This window comes from Centroberyx gerrardi, chromosome 19, assembly GCF_048128805.1.
Source record: "Centroberyx gerrardi isolate f3 chromosome 19, fCenGer3.hap1.cur.20231027, whole genome shotgun sequence".
Classification (NCBI taxonomy): domain Eukaryota; kingdom Metazoa; phylum Chordata; class Actinopteri; order Beryciformes; family Berycidae; genus Centroberyx; species Centroberyx gerrardi.
The window spans coordinates 5611256-5626346 of NC_136015.1; the positions used below are offsets into that span (position 1 = coordinate 5611256).

At 44.5% G+C, this 15091-nt stretch overlaps 2 protein-coding genes across 3 annotated transcripts in view; both read left to right on the forward strand.

Moving 5' to 3' along the window:
- Window positions 1-6510, forward strand: part of trappc9 (trafficking protein particle complex subunit 9) — a 184612-nt gene extending 178102 nt beyond the window's left edge. For both annotated transcript variants that reach the window (XM_078290323.1, XM_078290324.1), the window contains 2 exons: window positions 4739-4962; window positions 5829-6510. In XM_078290323.1, the coding sequence (XP_078146449.1) occupies window positions 4739-4962; window positions 5829-6008 (404 nt within the window). In that variant the 3' untranslated portion in view covers window positions 6009-6510. The remainder of the gene's footprint in view (window positions 1-4738; window positions 4963-5828) is intronic.
- Window positions 6511-14999: 8489 nt separating this feature from the next.
- Window positions 15000-15091, forward strand: part of kcnk9 (potassium channel, subfamily K, member 9) — a 31076-nt gene continuing 30984 nt past the window's right edge. Inside the window, exon 1 of the mRNA XM_071913379.2 lies at window positions 15000-15037. The gene's annotated coding sequence lies outside the window, so the exon portion shown is untranslated. The remainder of the gene's footprint in view (window positions 15038-15091) is intronic.

Below are 15091 nucleotides of genomic sequence, written 5' to 3' on the forward strand. Positions count from 1 at the left end.
TAATGAGCCGAGTCGACGGCGCGCGTGACGCATTGCATAATCTTGTAAACACTGGCACATCTCTCCGCGACGGCCGTCATCTTTATCTTTACCTTCTCCCGCACTTCACGGGTGACAGAGATACGGCGAGGGGTGGAGAGGCTCGTTTAATCTCCGTGTCGTAGTTTGATCTGTGGCTTTCATACTCATGCACGAGGGAGGTGTGCGTGTCTCTCTCTCTCTCTCTCTCTCTCCCTCTCCCTCTCCCTCTCTCTCGCCCCGGTTGCTGTGGCGACGCCTGCCGCAGCGCTTTGCGTCTGCAGAGTGTGGCTCTACCAGCAGCATCTGGGTAGAGCCTGTGCGCTAACATGAAAGCCAGAGCCAGCCCCGGCTAAATGCGTTACGCAACAAGTCGTATGTACACACACATATGTCGGCACAGGCGAGGAACGAATCGGCTGCCTTCATTTGTCACGACGCAACAGATCAATACGTAAAACCGTAGCGGTACGGATTTCGACTGGAGTCCCAAGTCAATTCAGAAGGGATATCATGTGTCATGTGTGTGCTTACAGAAGTTTAGGTGAATCCCTAACAAGCAGCAGTCTGTGCCACACACACACACACACACACTCCTGCTCCGTCGTGTACCTGTTGCTCATGCAGCAACAGAGCACTTGTTGGAGCAGCGAGCGGAGCAGTTGTTGCAGCGTTTTGTCGCAGTGATATTTCTTCCTCCGAAATCCTCATCATCCCCCCCTTCCATGCCGCCTGCTGACATTTACCTACTCCGTGTTTTGTGGTCTGTTTTATTAGTACAATTCCTCTAACGGGAAACCCTGCTCTTCTGCAGCTCACTAACCTATTCATTATCTATTCTCTCCAACTCCCTCCCTCCCTGCCAGCTAATACATCAGGCTGGGAAAAAGAAAGCCCGACTTAAAACTCTCCTGGTTTTTCATCCTGAGTTAAAGGGGCTGTGTACCTGGAAACGGTGGGCCTTTTGAATAATGTAGCCCATTAAGTCTGCCCCATTGCCCTCTCTCCCACCCCATAAGCCTGAGGGATGGTACCCGTGTTTACTCGGCCCCCGGGGGACGCAGCGTTTCCTGACACGCCTAGTTAACAGGAGGAGCGCGGGGGTAAAGCGAGGAGCGCGGCACCGGTACGGCACTCCGCCCCGACCGCCGCGCAACAGGAGAGACGCGGCAGCTGCTTTTTTGGAAGCAGCCGATTTGTCATGTCCTTTTAAGTCGTCTCTCGGGAGGATGCGGAAGACGCTCGCTGAAGGACCCGGGAGAAGCGAGGCCAATCAGAAACCTTGCTCCCTCCGCTCTCGGTCGGTTTATTTGTTATGAGGGGCCACACATCAGTGTCCATTATTTATTCAAAGGTTATGGAGTGTTTATCATGTATGCGATAGCGGAGGCGTCTGCATTTTATCCTCCATGGCCCCTCGTTGTGAATGATGGGCGTGCCGCTAATGTCTGTATGCAGATGGGTGGGTTGTCTGAAATGAATTATGTTGCCTTGTGAACTATTCTCGCCACACTCATCATAATGATTTGGATATTGAAACACAACCGAAAACTTCGGTGAGCCCCATCTCCTATGCATGCACCAACAATTGAGATGCCATGCCGTTGGCAAGCTAATTTTTGTGCAGTCTAATTTACATAATTAGAAAGTATTACATGTATTTTTAACACGAGCGCAACTTTGCTTCATTGGAGCAGGCTGAGTTCTCTTCCCACCGCCTGTTCTTCCCCGTGTTCTTTGCCTGTATGTCGGCTTAATGAGCGCTTGCCTCGGTGCTGATGCACAGTTCAGGATGGGAGAGGAGGGGGACACACTGTGGCATGTTCTGGCTGTGGGCATGTGTGTGTGTGTGTGTGTGTGTGTGGAGGAGGGGTGAGGGTGAGGGTGTGGGGGGGCATCATCTCATCAGCTCAATATACACTCACCTTTCTCTTTTGTTCACTGTTAATGTGAAAGAGAATTTATCTTCCTGTTTTAGAGCCGATGTTACCTATAATTTGCACATCTCCTAGCAACAATACTTTGAACAAACTAAATATAACTACCTGGTAAGGTGTCACACTAGGCTCAGTGGCTATCAAAGGGGGGGGGGGGGTCTGAATGCATGGCCCAGAGATCTTCCAATTAATGTAGATTAGTACTGTTCAGTGGACCACAGTGTAACATGAGCCAGATTATTAAAATTGGCTCCACACAATGTTAAAAAAATGTACAGGATAGCAAAGCATACCTGCATCTGTGTGTTTGTCCGTGCGTCTGTCTGTTAGTAGGATATCTCAAAAAGTTGGACAAGGATTTGCTCAAAACTTGGTATGAAGGTTGGTTATGGGCCAAGGAAGAACTGATTAACTTTTCATGTGGATTGTCCAAAAGGGGGCGTGGTGGTGGGCGTGGCTTATCACCAAAAGGTGCATAACTTTCTTGTGGGGTGTTGTGGGGTGATATTTCAAGGCTTTTAATGAAATGAAAAATATTGTCTACTGTAGGAATTGATCCACATTTAAGTAATAAGTAATATGAGTTTTTGAAGGCCAATAACAATACTGATATTTTTGGATGGAAGCCACTAACAGCTTTAAGACAATATTCAATAACAATTCATATCGATGCATACTTGTGTGGAATCTGATCAAAATGTTTAATTAAAATCAGTGCAGGTTAAGGGATTCCCGGTAACACAATTTGAGACCCTTATTGGTATTTCACTTACATGTGTACTAGGAGAAAGAAAGCCAGCTCTGTGTCGGTCTTAAACCTCTTCAGCTCCCATCTAGCTCTCCGACGAGTGAACGCCCGGTCGCGGTTAACTCTGGTCGGTCTGACCCCGTGCTCTGTCACGCTCCTTCGTAGCTCTTTTAGCCTCTTGTAGAACTAGTGCTCTGCGCCGATGGGTCCGTCAGGCTCCTGGGATTTGGTGACCGGAGTCTCCGGTCTGCCGTGTTGCGGGGGGGCCGGGGAACAGGAACTTCAAGCCGATCGATCCGCGGGGCTCCCGGGCGCTCCGGGTCTCACGCTGCCCTCCCTCTCCCTCTTAACTGTTTTAGCCTCTTCTGTTAAAGGGTTCTTATTTTGTTTTGCAGAGGGTCCAGCAGTCACAGTCTTGTCTTCCATCTTAGTACTGTCTGCCATATTGATTAGCTTCGCGCTGTTCAATCTAAGCAACTAGTCTGCATTCAAACTGCGTCTGTTTTCTTCCTGGTTTGGTTTGACTTTCTGGCGGTGGCGGTCCAGCGCGCGGTGTGTTTCGGGTGGTAACGCGTTACTTGACATAGTAACTGTAATAATATTACCGAAATCCTATTAGTAACACGTTATATTACTTCGTTACTGCTAAAAGTAATATATTACCTGTAACGCGTTACTTTGGTAGCGCGTTACCCCCAACACTGTAGACAACCAGTGTATTCAACAGTAAATATGTAATCAAACAAACTGCATCATATCCATCATATCACAGGTAGATGACATTGACTGGCTGATACCTGATTTTTAATAAAAGGCCAATATCAGCAAGCTGATATATTTCTCTAACCCTAGAAATAAGTGACGTTTTGCTTATTTTCGTCAGATAGCATAACAAAAGTCCCTGATGATAGGATGATCCAATCCTAAGAACAGCAGTGAGTATTTTGGGCCGTCTGCGTTTGAGTGAAGTGTATTTGCTAACACAGACATGGGAGCTGAATGTCACCCTCCTGTAGCTGCAGCCTCCCCGGGGCTCTCTCGCCGACTGTGACAGCAGGCCTCGGCCGCCCACACCCACCCCGGGTAGACTGTCTGTCTGTCCCCCCCCCTCTCCCCCCAACCACCCCCCGTCCTTTCGCCGTACGCAACAGATCGGCGCACCGGCGGCCCCGAACGCAGCTCGGCTCTTTCATCAGCCTGTCACACAGGCTCAGCGGCTCTGACTGGCAGTGTTTATCACAGCCACGGGCGTGACACTAGAAAGCGTATGACAGCCTGTTTCTGTGTGTGTGTTGCGTGTGTGCGTTGCGTGTGTTTGTACCACACGGTTATTCCAGGAGGAGTCATTACGTGGGCGATCTCTTCGGGCGCCCCCCCAAACCTCTCCGCCTGTTTGGAGTCGGCCTCGCTCTCCGCCCGCCCGGGAGCGCGAGGGAGTTCACCGAGCTCGTTGTTCAAAACAAATCACTGTGTCTCCCACTCCACCTTAGCCAAATAGGGGCCACGTCAGGAGTGACTGGCCACACATTAGCAGAATTGAATTTAACTCACTCAATGTGTCTTTGTTGGAAGTGTCAGGGGAGAGAGAGGTACAGCTGCGTGTGGGGAGCGCCATGGGAAAAAAAAACCCAGAAAAGGCGGGGGGAGAGGAGGGGAGGGGAGGGGAAGAGGGGGGTCGAACAATGTCATTCGTCCCTTCTTGACAGAAATTAGTCATGCATGAGATTGACAAGATGCCTCTGGAATTCATTTAATACCCACAGCTCCTGCAATCTCCACTAATGTCAATAAAGCGTATTTTAGGGCGAACAAGTCTATTGATCCCCCGCGAGAAACAATACGATGGAAATGCAAATGTGGAGATTGAATGGGAAGCCCGTGAATGACTGTATGTGCGAGCTGAACACCGAGCGTTGCTTTTAAACACTTCCAATCTCGTTCCGTTTAGACAAACGGACCCCACCGCCTCCGCTGGCTTCACTCCAGTCCCGCTAATCCCTTCACTCTCTTTTCTCTTTTTTCCTCCTCTTTCTAGACGTGCTGGTGAACGGGAAGCCGTGCGACTGCGACGTCATCGCCGACTGCAAAGTGGGCGACGCCGTGATGCTGGAAGTGAAACTGACCAATCTGAGCAAAAACGCCGTGGGCCCCTTCGCCCTGACTGTGGTGCCCTATCAGGACTACCAGAACGGAGTCCAGAACTACGAGCTGCAGGACGGCGTCACCTTCATCGGGTCCAATACGTTCTACATCGACACGGTCAGCAGGGGCTCGAGTGCCACATCGGTTGTTGCTTCCCAGTAGACGGCAGAGACAAACACAAACACTTACCTCACGTTATGTAACCAGAATGCTTCATGTTGTCATGGGGATAGACTCAAAAACCAGAGTTCATAAAGCGAGACCTCAGCAGTTCTTGGTGTGTGCTGGCAGCTGAGGGCTAGTAGTAGTAGCAGCAGTAGGAGCACTAGTAGTAGTAGTAGTAACAGCAGTAGTAGTAGCAGTAGCAGTAGTAGTAATAGTAGTAGCAGTAGCGGTAGTAGTAGTAGTAGTAGTAGTAGTAGTAGTAGATCACCTTTAGTCTTAATCCTGGACTTTGGAACAGCCAGAAGGGCCCTGCTTGTGCTTCATAGAAGGTTAAAAGGTCTATAATGGCTTGGAGCCAGACCTTTCACTGATCAGTAAAATCTTAAAATCAATTCAGGTAACCAGTGAAGAGCTGCCAGAACTGGAGTGATGTGATTTGGTCTGTTTGTACCAGTTAAAACCCTAGCTGCTGCCTTTTGAACAAGCTGGAGGCGTGAAAAAGACTTTTGGTTGATGCCAGAATAAAGAGAGTTACAGTAGTGTAAACACAAGGAGATAAAAAGCATGAATGACTTCCTCCACATTCCTAAATGGCAAAAAACGTCTTAATTTTGGAAATTGTTCTCAACGCGAAGGAAGCCAACACTGCACCACTCTCTTTACCTCTTCATCAAAGCCTCAATCGGCGTCAAATTTACTCCCAATTTTCTGGCAGCTGGCTTCACATTGGCTGACAGTGTGCCTAGTTCATTATGAAACGTTTCAAAAGGCGGTAGGTCTAATGATCCCGAATGTTCTGTCTCTTTGCCGTCGTCTAGGTTCAACCCAAAGAGAGCTCCGTCTGCGTCGGCGCCCTGCTCTTCCTCTACACTGGAGACTTCTACCTGAATATCAAGTTCCAGGACGACAGCGCTGGAAGAGAGCTGCCGTTAGCCTGGTTCGGCCTGCCCAGCGTCCACATCAAAGCCCTGGACACACCGCTGCACGCCGGGGCCTAGGGGCCTCCAGGGGCCAACAGCCTGGGTCTCAATGAAGCATCCAGGTGGTTTTATTTGGTTTTGCCTGTAAATACGTTAACCTTATGAATTGAATCACATGTAAATATTGCCTATCACTTTGTTAAAGGTTATTTATGTAACTTGAATGTTAAAGAAAGGGGAAGGTGAATGGAAGGGCATATAAAATCTTCTTTAAAAAGCCCCTGTATGCATGCTTTGTTGCAGTCCACCAATGTAACACCAATTACACTTTTTTTCATCTTTAGCATCATATGTTTGATTTTTTGACAGTGCCATTTGTTTGTTACTGTGCACTTCAAATAACTACTGAAAACAGAATTTTGAGGTATTCTTTATGTTGAACATAAGAAAAAACTATCAAACTCATCTGAGCTGTCAAAACGATCTGTGCAACCACAATGAAGGACTTTTGAACTTGATTGTCTCAGTCTGACATCATTATGTGTGTTATATAACTTGTGTAAATAAATGTTAAAAAGAAGCAACCTCTATTCAACTTGTCATTATAACTACTAATACCCCCATCACTGCTGTGCCGTTGTTGAAGTAGGTAATAATATGTTCATTTGCAGGTGAATCATCACAACCATCTTAGCTCTATGATCATCTTCAGTCCAGAAGTCAAAAGCACTGGAGATTATTGCACTTATATAATTATTTATCCAGGGAAAGTCAACTTAACACCATGCTCTTTTCCAGTGATGCCTTGATGCCCAGTACAACCACAGTCTTCTATTGTGGTTCTACTTCTACTACTTCAAATCAGCTGGAGTACTCAAGAGGTTTTCCTACAACAAGTGGCTTTGAATGGGGCTGCTTATCAGTGAGAGAAAACACGTAGGGCAGTCTAGCATTAGCCTGGTAAGACCATCCTGATCACGTGACCTCACATTCTGTTTCACTCCACGGATCAGTCTGGACTTCCAGCCGCCCACATCGATTTCAGTGGGCGGGAGTACTTGCCTTGACAGACAAACTCCTTCAGCCAATCAGCGAATCCAAATTCAAATCCAGTCGGAAGAACGGCGAAAACGTCTTTTCCGCCGAGAAACTCCGCTAGTGCATACTCTTGTTCTTGTTTAATTGTTGTTATTGAGTCTATTTCTGCAATAACTGCACTTATGGCTGTGTTTACTCTACTAACGTTAACATTAACGCTCGTTGCTTCGGGAGACGCCATTACTGTTTTGCCAGCGGCGGCCTGTATTTCACGTCATCAACTACGACGCAGTCCCTGATTGGCCCGGTTACATTGTAATTTCAAGAAATCGATGTGGGCGGCTGGAAGTCCAGACTGATTCGTGGAGCGAAACAGAATGTGAGGTCACGTGATCAGGATGGTCTTACCAGGCTAGTCTAGCATTGGTACAGTAGAAATCTCTCTGCTAAGGCCACCTTCTGTCCCTCCTCCTGCCCGGCCATTATGTCGAGGCTTTTGTGTGAAATGAGAGCTTATATGGAATAATGACAGGATCAGGGACTGCTCACCTCTTATTCACATTGGCTGAACACTAACCTTTCTCTAGTTTGTATTAACAAAGCCATGAAGCAAACCGGCCACTTATCTTTGAAAGTAGAGTACATGGAAGTAGAAAAATCTGCGGAATGTCACTTCAAAAACACAACAAAACCTGCAAATGACACATTTCAAAATGTGATAATCCTGAAACTGTCCACAGAGATCAGAATATCAATGATTTACCTGATAATTTGACTGTAAATTCAACTTCTTTTTATAGGATGGTTAATATAATAATGTAATATTTTGATCTAATATTTTCAGGCTGGAAGACGGAGGATGTGGGGCATGGAGAGGCAAAGAAATGGCATCGCTTGCTTGTAGATTTTTTTATGTCACTAGCTCTGTTCCTCCAAAATATTATAAAATTATGAGATGTGAAGCATCTTGGATCCCAATGGACACAAGGAACAGGCATAATTTTTTTCTAATGCTAAATTTAGTGATGTTTCCCCATGAAGGATACATTTGGAGCTCAGCGGCAAACAGCTTTTCCTCTTGTAGTAAATTTGTTAGTTTACATATTATGTGGATAATACATCAGCAAATACGTGCAGAGTTCATTAGTAATGCGTATGAACAATTCCAGGGAAGTCATGCCTTCCACATGTTAAAATTTTTATGGGTATTTTTACCCAACAAACACAGAATCAAGACTAAGGAAGGCAAAACTGGTGAGTAGATCTAAAATAGATTGTGTGTTTACCGGCTTCAGTTCTTTAAAGATTAACAGCGTCTGTAAGTGGGTCTACTTCTGCATGCATCAATAAAAGTGGATTATCTCACTTGCAGAGGTGTTTTGTTGATGTGTGATTGCGGACCGCAGGCTATTGTCAGTATGGGCAGAGAACAGAGGAAGGTCAGGATGCAGCGCCGGCCTGGAGACGCTGATAAGACCCAACCTTCTTTTGGACGGCTCTCTGCTTGCTCATTGGCTGCTCATTGTGCTTGTATCAACTCCCCCAATCTTGCACACTTTTAAATTCCTTTGTCTGTCTTCTGTATACTGTTTTCAGAACCTTAAAGCGGCGCTACGCAAGATTTTTTATGTAAAAATACACCCGTACTATCAGGCTAAATCACAAAATGGGGCTGCAACAGAGAAGATTGTCCCATCCCATCTAATTGAAACGCTGTAGATTCACCTTATTTTCCCAAATTAAATTCTCTTGACGAATTAAAACTTGAGAATGAAAGACAAACGTCAATAAAGTCTTAGCAACTATATTATATGATATTATTTCTTGAAATGGAAGTATTTTTTGAACTATATTAAGGATATGTGTTAGTGAAAAAGAGAAGTCGATTAGAATACAAATACCTAATATGAATCCTTGGCCCCATACATAGGTTTTTTAGCATAGTTATTTGAGTCTTGTCTTTGTTTATTAGTCTTGTCAATGTTGTGAATGAACATCACTGTGCTTTATGTTTGTGTAATATGTTTAATATTAATATGTATCACACAAATGCTAAATAAAAAAATAAAAAAAGTCTTAGGATCTAACTGCAGGGCAAGAGGTTTGACCTCCAAAGAATGGAGAATATCACCCAGGAGAAACTTTAAGTGGATCTACTTTTCCTGTGTACTTCCAACACTGCTAGGTCGAGTTCAAATGAGGTTTCATAAAAAAAAAAAAAATCAACACTATTATTACCCACCACCCTTCATTACCTTGCAGCATACCTGTAATTCTGATCGTAATCAGCCTAACAATCATCCATCAATCTGCAGACCGCTAATGTATTTCCCACCGGCGGTCCTCCTTCCCTCATCTCAGCCAGCTACCACAGTGAGGAAAATGACTCACTACAACGAAAACATGGCATGCAAATGAATCTTCAAGAAGCCAGGGTTCAATTAAATTCCTATCTCCTCTCTTTCAGTATTGAGAGGTAAGTCACGTCCATTCATATATTTCTGCAACCTTGATATGTAAATGATCTCCCAGGGTTGAAGGGGGGGGAGGGATTATGGAGTGCGGTGGAAAAAAAGACCAGCGATTTGACACCTGCGCTGCTCTTTCACTCTCCTGCCTCTAGAAATGCAGGGGGGGGGGGAATAAAATACTGCCAGAGAAATGCACAGAAATCCTCATCTGCTGCGTTTTTACTTTATCCACTGTGACTTTCTGACTTAAAATAATTAATGAGCTGTCTGGGACGGCACATAAGCTGCTAAGTATGAAGGGAACCTATACCTGAACTCTAAAATGTGGAACTGTGAAACTGCAGCTTATGTTTAAAATTCCTTACAGTCAAGTTTGCATCGCACAGATTGGACTTTTATTACCAACATTTCTCAAGAGGCAGAGCTGCTCTGGAGGCAGAAATAATCTCATTGGTCGAGTTAAACCTCAGTGGGCGGAGCCAAAGAACCACAGTTTTTCTGGCTAAGCTAACGTTAGCCTGAAGCCCAGTGAAAAAGGCAAGAGGTAAGAGAGGAGGAAGCTAATATGAAGCCTAGCGCTCTGCTGCTAACTGAAAAAATGCTAAGTTATCCAGGTTAGCTAGTTAGCCTAGCTGACCTTCCAAGTTCAAACTAGCCATACTAGCCTACAGCTATCTAGCTAGTTGCCTGTTGACCTTCCAAGAACGTGAATGCCATGGGAGTGAATGAAAAAAAGAAGTCATTGCCATTTATATTTTTATTTACTGCATATTTTGACCAGAATTCCTTCTTTGCCATTCAAGTTTGCCAGTTAGCTAACTTGCATTCTGAAAACCTGTGGTTCTTTGGCTCTGCCCACTGAGGTTTAACTCAACCAATGAGATTATTTCTGCCTCCAGAGCAGCTCTGTTTGTAGAACTAAAACTCTTATCTGCATTCATTTTTGCCATTGGGTTCCAGAGACAAAGTCATTGCTGCAGTGGTCTGCTCCAAAGGATGGCATCTTAAAAAAAAACAAAAGAGTGTATTAAAAATAAAATATATCATCTGATGTTCATCTGAAATGTTCCAGCACCCATTATTTGTGCAATACTTATTGAATTTGTACCATTTTCTCTTAGGAAACAAAGAGATACCAGTGAAAGCAAACACCTAAAAGCCCTCCACATCTGCAGAACAGAGGTTCAGTCCTGTTGGGATCCATTAGCGTTGCCTCAGGTAAGGCGACAAGCGTGAGTGATACGGCCCGGCTTGTCCCAGCATGAATCCGGCCAATTACTGGTTTAATCATTTGACTGATTTGAGATAGCTGCATTTTGCGGGCCGGACACTGATTGCAGAATTCCTCCTGAAAGTTAATCAGGCCGATCAATCACGACTGTAACAGGATTTCTGGTTGTAACTGCTCTAAAAATGGACAGGGTCGAGAGAAAAATGACAGAGAGAGAGCTGGTTAAAATGATGTAAAGACTCACGCTCCCAATCGATAATGTCCAATGAAATCATTGCTCAGAGGCTTAAATATTCCTAAATGATCAATGGAGACATATGAAATTATGCATGATTTGATTGATGATTCCAATTGAGTTAATTTCATATTTATTGGAGACATTAAAAATAAAGATCAGTGTGTTTTGTGTATATTGATCTGTGGATTTGTATTTTTCAGTTTCTTCTCATCGACCATAATGATAAAGGGAGTAAATAGAGAAGTATGGGCTGAATCCTAAACTTCTCACCTCCCTCACACCTAACAGTTTGTGTGGGATATGACTGCCGTCTATTTAGCTGATGCAACATGAAACTCTGCACATCATGAAGCCTTCATAAAAGCTTTCTCTCTGTTCGCAGCTCGTCTCTGTGTTTGTCTGCGAGCCTGTGCGATGATCATAATGATCTTACTGCATGTTCGGTGTCATTACCATGGAGACTAATCCAAGTAGTTGCCATTATTAAACTTTCTCTCTGAGCTTCTCCAGAAACGCGGTGCGAGCTCTGTAGGTGGGTTGAGCGGGGACTTGAGATGTGAGAAAGGGGAGCTAAATATAGACGGGCTCCAGATCCAGACGCTGTTGATTAGTGGAGCTGTTTAGACTCTTAAATGGCTGCGTTTATGAAACACTGTGGCTGAAATCTAGGCTACTGCCTGCACTCCGCTGGTTCATGAGACAAGCTGCTCCTGTGAACTTTTCTCTCTCTTTTTTTAGGTTTGTGCTTTTGTTCAGGTTAAAGTGTATATGAGTGTATGTGTGTGTGTGTGTGTTTTCATAGAGAAGATGGATGCTTTGCACTCCAAACTCTAAAATTAGTCACAACCAGCAGAAATGGTATGATTACATGATTTAGTACATAGAAAAGCATTAAGGAGCCTAATGATCTGCAATATTTTCATATAAATGAATGTCTGTTTGTTACTATCTATTGCCTAATCTATATCCAGTTCATGAAAGCTTTTACATTGTCTGTTCTAAACAGCCGGTGTCTGGTAGGTTTTTTCCGGGAAAAATCCTCTGCTGCACAGGAAGTGATGCGCTTTACATTTCCGGTTTGTTTAGAATCAACAGAAGAAGGTAGTTAGCATGAGCAGTGATAGCATGGCTGAACAGACAAAGAACAGAGCGCCACCTACAGAAACTCAAACTGCATCAACAGAGAATCCAAGCTCCGCCCACACCGTTTGATTGACAGGTGATCTCTGGGAAGTGCAGCGCAGAAACAATGAGCAATGAGCGCTATAGCAGATGTCAGTAAAATCCACCAAAACAAGGATCTTGCAGATGAACACTTTTAACTTTCACTTTAATCACTTTAATCTGGCTCTAGTGTCGAGTTTGACATGAGAAAAGACTTAATTCCCCTGAAGGAAGTGTTGATTCACACTGTAAAAAGCCTTTATTATTATTTTAAGGGCAGATGGACTTGTAGAGTGACACTGAACCACATGAGACCGAACCACTGCAAAGGGAACACATAGATTCAGTTTAAAGCCCTTAATTTAGCCCTCCCTTCATTTTGTATTATATAAAAATGGCAATGAGGATAACATATGAGAGTGAAAGTCCATTTTGCACCAGTGCTTAAAAACAAAACAAACACAAACTGAAACAAAAAGAGCCTTCAAACACATTTCAAAATACATAATACATTAAAACTCATGTTCAGCTGCCACCTCCTGTCCAGTAAATTTGAGAATGAACAATTTTCTTCAAAGATTAAAGGAAAAGAACAGAGGCATCTCCACTTACTCACTGGCTGATTGTGCCGTTCAATAACACTACTTAGTCAAAACTGACAGAACATAATTTCTATTTTGTATTTGTGAAATCAGGTGACATCTCAGGTCAACCCAGACCTTCAGCTCCCTCCCCTTCCCTTTGAAGAGATGTAATTACAGGTAAGGGTGGGAGATGTGAATCACTTCTGCATATAGTAAGGGTGTGTGAGGTATTGATGCAGATGACACTCATAATCAGCCACTGGAGATAAAATGAATATGATGGATAATGCCTTTTTTTAAACGGTGGCTAGTTGAGGTGTTGACCCAGAAGCTGTATCACGCAGGATATGATTTTATGCATGTATTATCTTCCAATGCAAATGAGCATGACTAGATGCTGTCACTTTAAATTTTTGTTCGTAAGCAGCTTTATATAATGAAAATGAACTTCCTTGTATAATGAATTTGGCCATTTTCCATTGTAATTAACATTGTCTCTCTGACTTTAATCTGTGCTGTGATCAAGAGACAAAGCTTGGAGCTCTACACCATTCAACATTGTTTCTAACACAACTGTAATAAACCTCATTTGGGTGTAATAAACACAAACAATCACTTAATAAGTCCAAAATGTCAGTCTCCAGCTCCAAAGTTTTCCTTCTCACAGATCAGTCTTCCAGTTGCTCTCTGGATGTGAGCAGCTACAGTATGCATCACAGCTAAGCACTTCAGGCAGTGTAAATAGCCACTGATTGCATTCAGGAGGGAGGAGGATTAGCAATTAATGCACGGGACAAAATCAATGTGGACAAACAGCGGCCTTTAACAAACAGGAGGAATATTGGAAAAAATATGATTAGTTCTGATGGTTGTCAAAACCTGCCCGTGTCTGGAAATGTTGCCGAAAAATTGAAAAATGATGATGATGCGAGCCTCTATTGATCTCAGATCGGGGGTCAAAGGTCAGGCTCAGTATCGGTATAATAGTTAACAGTATAATAACTGCAGTTTGGAATCGGTTGATCTGTCTCTTTATAACCAAAAAATAACACGAATTCTATTTCAGTGCGGATTCTCCCTACAGTCTCTTTATTTTTATGAATTTCAGCGATATGACACGTGTTATCAAGCGCGTTGAAAATAACTCGGGATTCTGTTGCTGTAATTGGCTGTCAGCCTTCAGCACCTTGGACAGCACCCGCAGGCCAACTCGGTGGAGGCTGCAGCCGGGACTGGGGAGTGTTGATTTATCAGTTGCCATTGGATTTGCAAAAAGGCACTAATATTGACCATGTGACTCCGAGCTGATCCCCCTCCTTTCCTATTCATAATGAGTGGGAGTGGTCAGTGTGGGAGGGGTCGAAGTGCGGATGGGGGGCGAGGGGCGGGGTGTGTGTGTGTGTGTGTGGGGGGGGGGGGGGAGATGTGCCAGGAGATGAACCGAGGTGAGCGCTTCCAAGAATATTCAAGGAAGATACACGCCATATAACAGTAGGGGGGGAAACTCGGATGAATCGTGACACTTCGTAAATAAGGGGGAAGCATATAGAAGCAGGAGGAGCGACCAGCGACGCCCACCTATTAAGAGTCCGGAGTGTGTGGAGACATAAAATGTGGAGCCCTCAAAATACCACCAGTCCGTGACGCGCAGGGTTAATAATTCTGAAGGCCGCGGCCCACGGCGAGGAGGGGGAAAAAGCCAAGAGTGCTTCTTCCAAAAATTCCAACTCAAACTGATCGGGAGACAGCAGGTGGAAAGCGGGTTTTTGGAGTTGCGCTTGGATGTGCGCAACAGAGCATGTGTGCCAATGCGGGCACGGAGCGCGCGGCAGCCTCTTGTGAATGTTGTTCTTCTGAAATTTGTTTTGTCAAGTGCTAAAAGTCTGTCACCGTCCTCCTGTCCGCCGGCTCATCCTCAAAATGATACAAATGGGAGAAAGTCTGCTTTGCTATGGAACCTGTTGTCGGTGATGTTTTGCTGGCGTTGTTGGAATATTCTTTCATTTTCATAACGAATGGTGAGTTGAGCCTGGAGCGACCGAAATGGGAAATAAAGTTATGAAAAATTTGATCATGAAGACCCGTACATCGTGTGAGTAACATTTCTAGATGATCCTCCGCGTTACTCATTGACCCTCCCGTCTTATCGACGACTCAGCAAATTACCGACGAGGATGCCTGTTGTTTGCGAGGGAGATTTAGGGATTTCACGGACAGAAAATTGATTTTGTGCATATGGGGGGGAATGGCTGCTAAATATAGCCTGAATACCGAGGAGGCTACAATGAACAGGTTGGTGTTTAGCTGAAACTTAGGCACATGCGGGAAGATGCTCAGTCCGCGCCGAGCTCGTAGGATCTTTTAATTCCTCTCTCACCGCGTCGCAAACAAACTGAGAGCGGAGCATCAAATAGAAGAAAAAAAAGCAAGAATCT